The 13,370-nt window shown below is 43.8% G+C and overlaps 4 protein-coding genes across 4 annotated transcripts in view; 1 reads left to right on the top strand and 3 right to left on the bottom strand.

Moving 5' to 3' along the window:
• Nucleotides 1–9,994, bottom strand: part of LOC126565370 (trafficking protein particle complex subunit 4) — an 85,073-nt gene extending 75,079 nt beyond the window's left edge. Inside the window, exons 1-2 of the mRNA XM_050222540.1 lie at nt 9,820–9,994; nt 9,283–9,766 (exon numbers count right to left, since the gene is read on the bottom strand). Coding sequence (XP_050078497.1) covers nt 9,288–9,766; nt 9,820–9,994 — 654 coding nt within the window. The 3' untranslated portion in view covers nt 9,283–9,287. The remainder of the gene's footprint in view (nt 1–9,282; nt 9,767–9,819) is intronic.
• LOC126564726 (transforming growth factor beta regulator 1) overlaps nt 1–13,370 on the bottom strand; it is a 138,202-nt gene that overhangs the window by 122,475 nt on the left and 2,357 nt on the right. The gene's annotated exons all lie outside the window — the stretch shown is intronic.
• LOC126564148 (cullin-3) lies at nt 1,862–6,878 on the bottom strand. Its single transcript, XM_050221095.1, has 10 exons — nt 6,771–6,878; nt 4,747–5,130; nt 3,907–4,665; nt 3,661–3,831; nt 3,409–3,579; nt 3,197–3,311; nt 2,654–2,823; nt 2,349–2,569; nt 2,126–2,264; nt 1,862–2,033 (listed from the first exon to the last, which is right to left on the bottom strand). The coding sequence occupies exons 1-10, from the start codon at nt 6,825–6,827 to the stop codon at nt 1,881–1,883; spliced, it is 2,340 nt and encodes a 779-aa protein (XP_050077052.1). The 5' UTR covers nt 6,828–6,878; the 3' UTR covers nt 1,862–1,880.
• Nucleotides 10,956–12,981, top strand: LOC126564753 (etoposide-induced protein 2.4 homolog). Its single transcript, XM_050221853.1, has 4 exons — nt 10,956–11,005; nt 11,105–11,313; nt 11,394–12,071; nt 12,627–12,981. The coding sequence occupies exons 1-4, from the start codon at nt 10,991–10,993 to the stop codon at nt 12,976–12,978; spliced, it is 1,254 nt and encodes a 417-aa protein (XP_050077810.1). The 5' UTR covers nt 10,956–10,990; the 3' UTR covers nt 12,979–12,981.

Below are 13,370 nucleotides of genomic sequence, written 5' to 3' on the forward strand. Positions count from 1 at the left end.
CGCCAGAGACGACAGACAGCCTAACGCTTACGCAGCTCAAACTTACTGCACAAATGGATATTCTAGTATTTTTCTTCTGTCCCCCTTGAAAACAGATTAACCTCATTATCTAAAACACCGCACGAAAGCGGAGTTTATTGGAGAGTGAACGGCGCGCGATGAAAGATAAGGTCGATGGAGGAGTATGTTTTAAAAATTAAGGGGAGACGACAGAAAATATCAACACGTAAAAGATCTTTTCTTAAAAACGTTTCTACCTCAGGAGCACTTAAACTTGACGCTCTTATACTCATGCAGACACACCTTCTCGACGATTCTTATCTGTCGATTGTGACAGATGTTGCGTTTAATTTTACGTTAGACATTTTTTCTCTAACCTCTTCCCCTTGCTATTCCCCTCAACAACAGGTGCAGGAGATACGAGAGTAAAATGATAATTTGATAGAATTTCTCGCTAAAAGATTTCTAAATCTATGTATAAAGTGCCTGCTCCTCTCGTTACAAATTACAAAACTTAATACAAACAAACAAAAACAAACCCTAAAGCACAGAACGCAATTCATGGTGGTGGTAGTTTTTTGTTCAGAAAATTAGCTAAACAATCGTAATGCGTAAACACAGAAGGAAGGGTATCGGTAAATCAGCCCTCGCTGAAAAAGCATAGCAAAGCTTAAAATGTTAAAGTTCTGTACATCTAAACGAAGTGGATTTAAATCCTGGGAAGGGTAGGTGAGTGATGGATTTATGTGGAGCATATTCTCATTTAGAAGAGTTCGAAAAGAAAATAAGTCAGCTGTTTTACACCTCCAATTTGTATCTTCCTATTGTTAGCGCATAGATGACGGGAAGAAAGAAGAAGCAACACGGCGTGCAACTAACAGAATTTTCTACTTATTGAGCAAACAAAAAAATTAAAAAGGAAGCATAAACTATCGACTGTTTGTTCATAAATAGACATCTGCCAGGTTGATAAGTATAAAAAAAACTATCACGCGAAACCCTGCAAAGAACAGGAAACAGGAGGAGGTAAGATTGAAAATTATATGTAATGTATGTATATATATGCAACCACGGGGCGGTTTGGCGCCAAAAGGGAGCCTTCTTCGTGTTATTATTTCTACGTGATCATCTTTACATGAGCTCACGCCCAAAGTGCCGCTTTACCTGCCAGATACGAACCCTGCGCACCTGTGGCATGTGTTAACCAGAATGCTTAACAGAACATCGTCGAGACTATTCTTCAGAAAAAGACAATTGTGGATCAATTTGCCCTCGCTACATGGATGTCGCAAACACTCTTCCAATATTCGTCAGTAAACAATGACAAAAACCGAGAGTGTTTGCCGTTTACAACTCTTTCCACATCACTCAAGGTCCAAGGTCGTAAAGCAAGCGTTCACATGTTTAAAACAAATGTACAAAGTTCTAGACAACAAAGATCTTTAACCGCGCATTGCTTCAAACATGTAGACGCATGTCTTATGACTTGCAAAACATTGTAATTTTTTGTGAAATAGCTGTAGTACCTTCACTTTTACAAGCGAAAAACAAATTAATTGTTCGATGCTTCTGCCAGTAATAAAAAAGCACACGATTCCGACGCTCTCTACCTGATCTATCTGTCTTCAGATTGCTAGCAGAGAGCCATTTTGAACTCCTTAATACCGTCGTATTTATGTGCCTTTCACATGATCGAATATCGAACGCCTGTGTGTGTGCTTTAGTATTTAGTACTATACTTGTGGGGTTTTGCTGTGCTGCTTCTTTTGTCTCTGTCTTTCACTTCCAATTTATCCTCGCACATACATAATATATATAAACCCACACTATCTTTCTTGCTCTCTTTCCCGAGTTAGACAATTTAATTTGCCTCTCTTTGTTTAAGCTAGATACACATAGATTTTCCTATCCTCGGGCGTGCGGGCAAGATATTCACGCTCGATTAAGCCCTCTATTCTTTTCTTAATGATCACCGGAGATGGTAGGAAACGGCTCTTAAGCTGCGTTGTTACGTCCGATACAAGAAGATTGTGCTATTTGGGAAGAAAGAAAAAAAGAATAAGATGTTAACGTTAATGCGTCCTCTAGCAATAATTCCTATTCCGTCATGTCCCCATATACATACAGGCATTTTCTTTCGCGCCTTCATGATGCGCACGATAGCAGCTTCGATCTCATGTTTACGATCTTCATCAACCTTGCTTCGGGTTTCCTTACGCTCCGGTTCCGATTCGCCCTTGGCTGCGACAGTTTGAATTTTAACTCTGCAATTTTAAACGCAAAGATAATTACAAATGACCACCCCAACTACTCGACAACTTTATCCCTTCCGTTGGCGCCAAACGTACTTGTGAAATTTCGACACAAACGCATCGTTAACGTAGAACTCGTCCGTCGAGACGATGTCCTTGGACGTTTTCGGTGTCCGAACGAGCAGTCGCTGCTGCTGTTTGCCCATCGACAGAGATTGCAGAGCTCGGATCAGATCTTTGCTGGGGATGTCTGTCTCCTGCTGGATGTCTTCGTACGTCATTCGTTCACGGTTGTTGAACAGCATCAACACACACATCTGGTGAAAACGTGGATAAAAAATAACGAATACACAGATTATAATAATGGTGAGCGCCTCAACTTCGGCACTAAGACCACACACCTGATACGTTGATAATTGAAGCACATGTCGTTTGGGAGCATCGAGAGATGCAGCACCGGCTGCCGGCGCACTACTGCTTCCAGACGTTGGTGCTGTGCTGCTGCAGTTGCCTTCCGATTTTTCCTTTTCGGCCTTAACGCCGTAGAATTCAGCATTCATGTACACCGTCCCTACAAAAACAAATTGACCAGAACAGAGAATTATTTAGAATCAGGTATGGGGAAACATCTAAAGCTTTTCGGAGGATAAGAAAGGCTTTCTAGAGGAGACTGACATCCTTTCAAATGTATACTAGGAATAGGACTGTCAGGTTAAAATTGACCATCCCTGGATCATTACTTCCCCCGCGGTCCCGGATGGTTTAAAACAGGTGAAAAAGGGCAAATGGGTGAACAGAAAAAGCGGCAATAAATATAGGTCGTGTAAATTGCGTCTTTCCGGGAGTTGGATCATAAGGAGATCGTTCGAAATTCAACAACAACTGAAAATTCGTTGATGATGCAAGTGCGTCACTCTGCACGGTCCAAGTACCTAACTACTTACCTAACTGAGGTTGCAATGTCAACTGACGCCCTGAATGTTTGGCCAGATAGAATCGTTTAAACGTTTCAAAGGCCTTCCGTGGTGCTGCCGGGATGTTACAGTTTGGCGTTACAGACTAAAAATGGAATAAAGAAGAGAACGTACGAGCGAACTATGAGTATAAACATCGGAGACTTCCTTATTCCTTCCAGACTTCCTTATCTCCAAAGTACCTGAGTGGGCCAGAATCCTGTAGTTAGAATTCGAACCGTCAGCTCAACACCTTCCAGTGCTGAATTGTCGTTGTTGATGTGATTTTTAAACTCCTCCATTACCGTGTTCGAGACGGACATATCTTTAAACATTCCTTCCAATTTTGAGGTAAATTGACAACCACATTCAGTCTGAAAAAATTCATTTTTTTTTTGTTAAATTAATTTGATGGCTTCTCTCAATACTTGATGTTTTAATAACGTTACGCATACCTTTAATTTTGATATCATATTCTTCTCGGAATCATCGCTCACAGATTTGTTCAGCAGCAGTCGTTTCGCTAGATGGGCCTTGTAGTACCGCTCAAACACATCCTTCTCTTGCAAATATCTGAATAATACCATCGTTTTGTCAAGTATGGTTTCAATTTCTTGCTCGGACATCTGCAACAAAAAAAAAACCCATTTGATGTTAGTTTTAGCTTGAACACACTAGCTTAAAGAGGACAAAAAACCTACCCCTTTGCAACCCTTTTTCAACTTGTCGTCGATGAAAAGCGATAGGTACTCGGGCGATTTGCTGTTGAGATTGAGGAAGTGTTCAAAATCAGACGATATCATGTTCTTGAACGTCTTGTCATTGTTGAACGAATGGTACAGGAAGTGATCGGAGCGATCCTTCAAATCCAGCAAGTTTTGCACGAACGTGATCGGATTCGTGCTGCCATTTTCCTCCTCCTTCACCAGATCACGCCCCAGCGAGCGCAGATTCTGTGACACACAGTCGGCGATCGTCTTAAGGCCACCGCTAACGCGCGAGAACAGCTTGTGCATGCAGGCCAAATCTTCCGTCTTGGTGTTCTGCAACATGTACACCACGCCCGAATTTTCCATCTCGACGATCGTGCGCATATGCTTCTTAATCAGCTCATCCTCCACTACCTCCACGATGCGGCTTTCGGTACTTTCGTCCAGGTACAGCTTGGCCCGCTCGGCTTCCTCTGTAATGCGTGCCTCCACGCGCCGAATGTACACGCTCGCACTGTTTTCGGCGAGGAACTTTTGCGACTCGAGCTTGTAAAAGGCGGCCGACTGCGTCAGGAACGGTCGTTCGAAGTCTTCCTCGTACACCCAGCGTTGGTTGATGCCGAGCACCATTAGCATCTGGCATGCGTTCTTAATCGCGATATGATCGATCGCTTCACCCTTGCGTTCGCACATGACCATGTTTAGTAGGGTCTCGCGCATATGATCTCGGATGCGTGGATAACGAACAACCTGTAATTGTTAGGAGGAAGATTAGATATCTGTTTGCAATTTGCAAAACGCTTGAATATAATAACCCATCCAGCTCCATACCTGATCACGGAAGATATTCAGCCCAAGGTTGTACACGTTGTCCACATCGTTCTGTTGCACGTAAACACGATCCATGTACATCAGGATGTCTCGAATCATCACCATCGACGTCTGATGATCGTTCCAACACTGGTTTAGTGTCTGTAGGAAGTTACAGTTGAAGCTACGCAGCACCTCCTCCCGTACCTTCGACTCCAGGTGGTGTGTGACGACCTCCTTTAACCCGCTGTACAAACGCTCGCCGTGCTTGTGCAGTACCATCGTGTACGCATTTCTGTACAGCTCCTCAAACGAAAGTCCCGAGTTGTTCTTTTTCTGTATCTCTTGAATGGCGCTCTTGAGCAGCGACCAGATCGACTCCACATACTTCTCATCCATTGTCATCTGCAATTGAGGCATGGAAAAAAGGGTGACAGTTATAGAAGACTTTAGAGAATCTGTTCACCAACAAAACTACGGAACTACAGTAATGTATGCTCTATCGGGCAAATTGCCTTACTATCCGTTTAACAAATTTCATCGCAAGCTGTGATGTACCGCGACTCATCTTCCGCTTCCAATGGATCCGAAACATTGTGCCGTCGATCGACCAACAGAAGTAGCAGACAAATCTTCACACTTCCAACGCAGCCCCGAAGGGCATACATGCGGGCGCGGATTTTCGGACACTCTGGCTATAGCGTGTGAATGTGTGGTGTGTGTTCGGACACTATGCGAAATTTTCCGTTCTCTGCTTCTCTTCAACCATTCAAACACACAGAGATACAAAAGAGAATACGTGAAAGAAGATGAGACGATGTTGACAAATCGATGTCTTGATTGAAAATCCCACAAACCTCTATAAGCTTTCTAGTATATAAGAATGCAATCAAGCAGAATTGCGTTACCTGAACGATTTCAAAGAAAAGAAAAAAATCCAAAAAATGTAGACAAAAAGGCTGGGCCCAAGATATTCCTACACAGTGTCGATCTTAAAAAGATTATAGAGCAACAACGAAAGTGTAGCAACACTTTCACTTCACCAGAAGTGAAGGAAAGTAACCAGATTTGGACATTGTCAAAGTAACCAATTCAAGGGACTGCAATGGTTGCTATGATTTACAGAATACATACAAAAAGAAAATATAGCGTGTTCCGCACCAAAGTGGGTAACGACTTAGTAAATCACGCCGACAATCGAATAGCCTACTATATATGCCGATACCACGTAGTTTTGATAGTCAATCCTCACTACGGGGGAACGGTACGAAAGGATTTAAACCCGAACCTACCGTGTGTAGACAGGCACCGTTATTAATAATTTGCAGATTGAAAGCAGTGTAGGATCAAGGCCGGGCATTGGGTTAGCTATGACCGGTACAGCTAATGATCGTTAGTTTCTTCCTGACAACAAACTACAGCCGATTCAGGTTTTACAACATCTTAACACTACTGAAGAAAGCTTAAGACGACTAAAAGAGAACATCTTCCGATCAAGCTGAATGTCATAATCGTTCTGCAGGGATTCTAATTTATCTGCAGGACGATGCACGCTGCGGAACGGGCAGTGCTGTACTTTCTCTTCTTTGACTCTACAACCTCAAGAGGTCTTGATCTCCTGCCATTTGAAGATCGTTGCTACTCCCGCTTCGACCACCGAACAGCCGAGTAGATGGTAGCCACACAAAATGTGTCGCTCAGAGCGCTCTTGTTTATGACTACATCGTCGACCGAAGAGATGCCCAATTCCCTTCATCAGCCCCAAAGAGAGAATTTTTTGTGAAAATTCTAATTGTATGGTCATTTTCAATGATTATGTGCCTGAGACGAGACGAGACGAGACCCCTTTGCTAAGGTATGGCCTTTTTATTCTTTGGACGTGGTAGCAATCGAGGATAAAAATTGTGTTGTCTATTATCAATTATTGTATTTTTTTTATCGGCAGCTGATCAACCAGCTCCAGTGGAAACATTGCTGGGCGCGATTTAACAGCAATCCTATCACTAAACTCTATTATTATAACCCAGAACTTCCCCAATACTTACCGGAAAGGCACGGATCCTCATTTTGCCTTCCTTTTTCTGTGTTGATACACGACTCATTTTGGCTAAATTATCGGTGCGATTCACCCGTACCAGAATGCCTTAAAATCCGCTTAAACTGTCCAGCTGGCGTTATTGATCGTGAGCTGTGTTTGTTGTTTATTTTGCAACGATTTTCAACTTCTTCAAAACCACCAATGCAATATCCACTTGTAAATCCTTTGGAGCCACTGTATCACGGATTCACATACACTCACACGAATTCACTGTATGCTTACACCGTTGGTAGATCCTAACTATGCACATTGTCGTTAGCGGAGCAGCACAAGGAAAGCTTACACAGGAACAACCCGTTACCATGGATGGATACTTCGATTTGATATTGGTTGATCCTGACGGTCGCCGATCACTCTATTCACACTATACAAATTGTTGCTACTGTGTTTTTCTATTTAATGTCGCTAAAACCCAACTTTAGTGCTATCTCTCACGGTCCCGAAATCTCATCTCATGGTGCCCTTCTTAGGGTCGCGGTACGATCATGTCGGCTTCTGTTCCTGATCATAATTCGATGCATGTTTTAACGCGTTCGTAATCGTGAAAGTAATCCCTTTCCTTTTTATTTTTTCCACAATTCTTTATCGGCAAAATGTATCCGCCAATTAGATCCTCCACCATATGTACGGACCAGGATGTCCCTAAAAAGAGCAAAAGAAAATACGATTATTAGTGAATTGTAGTAACGGGTGATGCGTCTTTTCTTTGTGAAAAATACCGGGTCGCGAAAAGCAAGGCCAATGACACACGAGACCTGCGGAAGAGGGTTGAACGATTTGCCCAAGGAGTGTGTTATTTATTATTGTGTGTGCTACGGAATATGGCGGCTGCACACGAAAGACTCCAGGAGGAGGAAACTAGGGTGAGTAGTAGGTGGGTGGGTTGGGAGTTTTGTCTTGGTAGATCCTTTGTACGCGTGTATGTGTGTGTGTGTGTGCGTGCGTGTTGACGTTTATCCTCTTTCTTTCTTTCTTTGGATCACGGTCAAAGAAAAGAAGGAAGAAAGGTCCATTTGGCACAGAAATTATTATGAATCAGTTGCAGATGTTTTTCTTTTCACACTATACGTGTAGTACACTATCAGTGTGTTTTTAGTATGTACTTGTAGGTAGCACACTGTGAGTATTCATTTATTTGCCACAATCGGTTTTGCGGAGGCTCGCATAGGGAACATCAACCTCGATCGAAAATAGCAACAAAAAACAATCATTTTCCTCGTCATCTAACTGTTCCTCCGCCTTTCTCCTTTCACCCACCCACCAACCCCTTTTTCCTTTCCCTACTACCCCAATACCTCTTCCCCCCCTCCCCCACACATACAGCCGTTCTTCATTCTGACATTCAACTTTGTCAGAACAGTCTTCCCTGCTTCCTTAATTCACCCCTTCCTATCCATGGGTAAGAGCAAAACCCTCTTACAACCATTTATTAAAACAATTGTATGTAAAGATTTTCAATTCTACTCGTTTTTGCTAATTTTGCAGCATGCGCTTGATTTGCTACATCATTTTCGGGGGGTGGTTGGTACACACACACGCACACAGACGACGCACAACGGTTGACGATGTTCAAGGGGGGGATGAACAATCAATTCCATTTTCGATTCGCACACTTTACCTGTGGCCACCCCCTTTTCCCTCTTCTTCCGAGTCCTCCTACATCACATTCGGTCAACTACTTCCGATACGTGCATCTTACCTACCCATCCCTCCCTCTTCTTTTCCCTCTCTCGCTTCCGTATGTATTCACCTGATTTTCCTACTATGACCGCAACAAAAATCCAGCTGAATGCATCACCTTTTCTTCCCCCCGATCTGGTCGATCTCTTCGTAGGATTGCCAAGCCAGCGAACCAGACCGCTAGCTGCTGGGTTCCACTTTTCACCTCACTCAATTACGCTGCCTTCAGGCCAGAGAACCTTTCCCCGATTTCCCTTTCCCCCTTCACACAAACACACACACACACATACCGTATCTACCGTGTTCTGTCCCTGTGCTGGGGATGCCCGGAATGGGAAGTACGGCCACGAACCTTTTACGGCACTCGTAGCACCAGGGATCTACGATGCTGGGGCGTCAATTTGTGACCACAAAATTTCATCCGACGGGAGTTCTCTTTAGTTTTCATTAACGACAAAAAACACCTCTTTTTTTGACAGACCCACGGCGACCATGTTTTCTTTGCAACTGTTCTGCCACTGTATGCGTGCATCTGTTCACACAGGGTATCGTGAGTGTGTGCGTGAGCGATCGAAAAAGAAAGCGGATTAGAGCTGTCAACTTTTTCTCCAAAGTTGAATGCTCGAAAAGAACGGTTTTCGCACTTGAGCTACACGGAGTTTATTGAATTACAAATCAAAATTTCTTTATTTGTATTTTAACATAAAGGAAAGACTCCGTCCCACTTAGCGTTGTTTATTATTATTTCAATTAATTTAAGTCCAAACGAACCCTCGGACACCCCTTAAATACTAGCCAATCCACCTTTCTCCACCTGATCCAACAACGTTTGCAGGTTCGTATCGAACAGCTCGCACCTAATCGGCATCTCCAGCGAGTAGAACGGATTTTTCAGCACATAGTCCGCGTACAGTTCGTAAATTCGTCTCAACAGCACATCAATGCCCGGCTGTACATTTTCCGCAAAGATCATAAACTTTACCCCAGTCAGCGTTTGGAAGCAGTGCAGCCGAAAGGTATCAGCTTCCAGCACCTCAATACCGCTACTCTTCGGTTCCGGACTTAGCTGGCTGGCAATGGCAAACAACGGGTAGAACATGCTGGCCAAAAAAATCTTCTCATTCGTCGTCATCTTCGGTCGGCTGAACTTGAGCGACAATGGATAGCTGTCCTTGTTTTCTATAATTTCCTTCACATCACGCCCATCCTCCAGTACCGCACCGTTCACCAGCATCCCGTTCACGCTTATCAAGTGGTGACCCACTACAAATAGAAATGTATTTATTTCCTCCAAACCAAAGGATCTAACTCCTTACCATTAATTCCATCACGCTGCCCGAATGCAACGGAAATCCTTTTCGGCTCATACTCCAAGTTAATATCCAACGGGTAGCTGAACGTTTTCTCCGTCTCGATTTTGGGCAGATTGTGGTCGAGGTTGAATATCAATCCACCGGATTTGTTCACAATATACACGCCGAAAATTACCATTTCCGTGAATGTAGTAGAAATTATGCTTGCAGATAAATTCACTATCGCGTTCCACACAAAAATATCGCTTTTTCTTCACAACATCCCTGCTGGTGGAACACGCAAGAATGTAAACAAAACTGTGCCTGACAACTCTCTCCCTATCTCGCTCTCATTTGACAGATGTCAGCTGCTAAATATTTGCTCAATTTCTTTTGTTGACAGTGAATTTGAGCAACACTCGCTCTCTCTCACTCTCTCTCTCTTTCGCTCTACACATGAACTTGTACTCACACTACCAAACAATTACTCCGAATGGGATTCCGTCGACTAAACAGATAGTTTTGATCATTCTTTCAGTTGTATTTGAACGCAAAAAACACGCAGCTCTCCGTGGAAAACTGTTTTCCCTCCTGATTTCCGTAAGGTTTTAAACTTTTACTGAAAATAGCATACACGCTCGTTGGAACTTTAGTTTCCGCCCGTACCCACAAGATTGTTGACACTTCTCGACGCAATTTCATCTTCCGCGCTGGCTGTAAACAAAAGCTGTCAAAGGTGTCATCCATCTCGGTCGCACACGTGTCTCTCCGGGTGTGTATCGCTCTCGCTCACACTCTCGCACACGCAAGGTGTTCGGTTGTCCTGTTGTGTCGTGTCCGTTATTACACTGCATCGTTTTGGTATGATTTCCATCTTCAACGACGTATTTTTATTTATAAACGCTTCTCGTTCCTGAAATACGCAAAAAACGCTCAATGCCGTGTCCCTACGCGTGTGTGTGTCGTGTGGTTCATGCGTTGTTTGTTGATTCATTGTGCTAAACAGTAATCCCGTAGTACATCATCATTATTTACATCTCCCTTCTTTCGTGGCTTTGCAGTTTTCATCATCCTAAGTTACATTACTTCCCCCGAGGGACCCAGCCCGTTTAAGTTATAACCCGGAGGAGTCACAACCCGGTGTGTAATCATCCTGCGTAACACATGCCACTAGCACTGGTGTCCGGTCAAGACGATGGAAACGTTGTGTGTAAGTAATGAACATTTCCCGCGAGCTGTATTGATTCGGAAAAAGCATTTTCATCCCTTTGTGTGTGTGTGTGTGTGTGTGTGTGTGTGTGTCTTGCAGAGAGTAGGTGCCACCGTGTTGCACGGTATCCTGGACAGCATCAAGGGTATCACGGTGATCTTCTATCTGGACAAGGAGGCTAACCGGAAGCTGTCCCAACCCACCACAAAACCGCTACTTCTGTCGGGATCAACTCCCCGGACGAAGGAAAGCTTATCATCCCAGCCACGTACACCGTCATCCAATTCACTCGTTTCCAAGCGTATCGAGTAAGTCAAGACGTTAGAAGAACCTTATCTGTACGTGTCCATGTTTAACGTCAATTCCATTTTCCTTCCTTTGTCTGCAGAGAATCCAAGGTGCTAAAGCGTGTCCTTCAATGCTCGCTACTAAACGGTGGCATATTTATGCTGAGTATCCTCTTCTTCGAGTATGCCGTCCTGCCCGGATTGCATCTCTTCCTGTGGTATCTGTTCCGCAACTCGACCACCATGACAACCGTCTGGGGCTGGATGCAACCGTCCCTTTCGCTGCTATTTAACTCGTTCTGGGTTGCACCACTGTTCCTGCTCAGCAAGATCGTCAACAGTCTGTGGTTTCAGGACATTGCCGATTCGGCGTACAAGTTCCGGAAGGGTCGTCCACAACTAATCGCCAGCATTAGTAAACTTATTGCCGACACGCTGATCAGTTTGCTGATCCAGATACTGTTCCTGCTGCAGAGCACACTGGTAAAGTACCTGCCCGTTCCGGTACCGTTTGCCTGTACCGCTATCTATATGGTGCACATGAGTCTGCTCTGCTCGCTGTACGCGTTTGAGTACAAGTGGTTCAATATGGGCTGGGAGTTGCACAAACGGTTAACTTACATCGAACAGAACTGGCCTTACTTTTTGGGCTTTGGGCTACCGCTAGCTGTACTTTCCGAGCTGCCCAACTCGATCGTCATCAGTGGGTGTGTGTTTTCGGTCTTATTTCCACTGTTCATTATCAGCGCTAATGAGGCAACGCCGAAGGTAGATGTGTGGTAAGTATGGCACGTAGAATAAGCAAAGTAGAGATTGTGTTTGGGACTGTTATCTGATAAGTGGGAAAGCTATGTCAATGTAAAAAAAAAATCAGATATGATAGGTCGAGATCTCTCGAAGTTCTAGAAGCATTTTCCAAAAATAGAGCTGTCCTGAGATAATTTTCAACTCTTGCAAAGCCTCACAAGAGTTGGAAGTGATCATCTAAGAATCCATTTCGATAAGATCTAAGAGAGTTCTAACAGGGAGGTACTCAAGGCCTCCCAATTACTGTTCAGATACAAATCACCGGGGCTTCTACATAACAATCTGTTCAGGATCTTCTTCATCATTTGGATTGATCCTCTGACGATAGTAGAGCCTAGGGTGCAGAATAGTATCGTAGACCCTAGAAATGTAGCTCAAAGAACCCCACGATCTCCAACTTTTTCATTCCCGAATTATCATGATTGTACAAATAGATCTCTGAGCTTAATTTCTTTATCTGATAACTAAGGGATTCAACCTCTCGTATACAAAATACTTCAAAATCTTATTTTGTGTCCTTTTTGCAGTGAAACGCCACTAAAGCTGTTCTCCATCGTGGTTGCACTTACCAATGCACTCTTCAGGGGTCGAGCGAAACCCAGTAAAGCGGCCCTATCGCAACCACTTACACCCGGTAGTGCCGGTGCTGGAAGCAATACTCGTGGCCTAACACCACCCCTCTCATCGTCAGCATCTGCTTTTATGTTTCAACAGCAGCAACAATATCGACAACACAATTCTCAAAAGCACCACCACCAACGATCGCACCATCGTCAACCGTCACCCTCTCCGTCGGCCGCATCGTCATCGTTTGCTTCCGTTCAAACGGCTCAGCTACATCAGCAGCAAACCGTTCTAAATCGACCGCTAAGGCGATAGGGTAGGCTTAAAACTTAGTCTTGCTCCTCAAAACAGAACGAAAGCTCAAAACGACGAGTAAAACCAGGGGAGAGCAATCAAGAAACGTCGGTTTCGCTAACTATTTTTTTTTTTTTTTCTATCGGGAACGTTTGTGCAATTTTACTTCATTTTTCGTTCTTTTGACTCAACAAATAGATCCCGCTTTATGGTGATCGGAGGGAATAGCCTTTGAGGGTGGTAATAATTTTTGATATTTTACTACCCCAATTACAGTACTAACAAATCTTAACCGTCGATCGTTAAACAATCAAACAAATCGCATTGAGACAAAAACAATGGACAGGGAGCTTTTCAGCTGTCGAATTGATTGAGCCCTGGCCGAACAATAAACCGGCAGGCTAGATTTCCTA

Source organism: Anopheles maculipalpis, chromosome 3RL, assembly GCF_943734695.1.
Source record: "Anopheles maculipalpis chromosome 3RL, idAnoMacuDA_375_x, whole genome shotgun sequence".
Classification (NCBI taxonomy): Eukaryota; Metazoa; Arthropoda; class Insecta; order Diptera; family Culicidae; genus Anopheles; species Anopheles maculipalpis.

Excerpts from the sequence above, each read along its gene's own strand:
- LOC126564148 (XM_050221095.1), bottom strand. The coding sequence starts at position 6,827 with ATGAGTCGTGTATCAACACAGAAAAAGGAAGGCAAAATGAGGATCCGT. Across the intron at positions 5,131-6,770 it reads TGAGGATCCGTGCCTTTCCG|ATGACAATGGATGAGAAGTA; the intron begins GTAAGTATTGGG and ends CCTCAATTGCAG. Across the intron at positions 3,312-3,408 it reads CAGGATTCTGGCCCACTCAG|TCTGTAACGCCAAACTGTAA; the intron begins GTACTTTGGAGA and ends TTCCATTTTTAG.
- LOC126564753 (XM_050221853.1), top strand. Across the intron at positions 11,314-11,393 it reads CTCGTTTCCAAGCGTATCGA|AGAATCCAAGGTGCTAAAGC; the intron begins GTAAGTCAAGAC and ends CTTTGTCTGCAG. Across the intron at positions 12,072-12,626 it reads ACGCCGAAGGTAGATGTGTG|TGAAACGCCACTAAAGCTGT; the intron begins GTAAGTATGGCA and ends TCCTTTTTGCAG.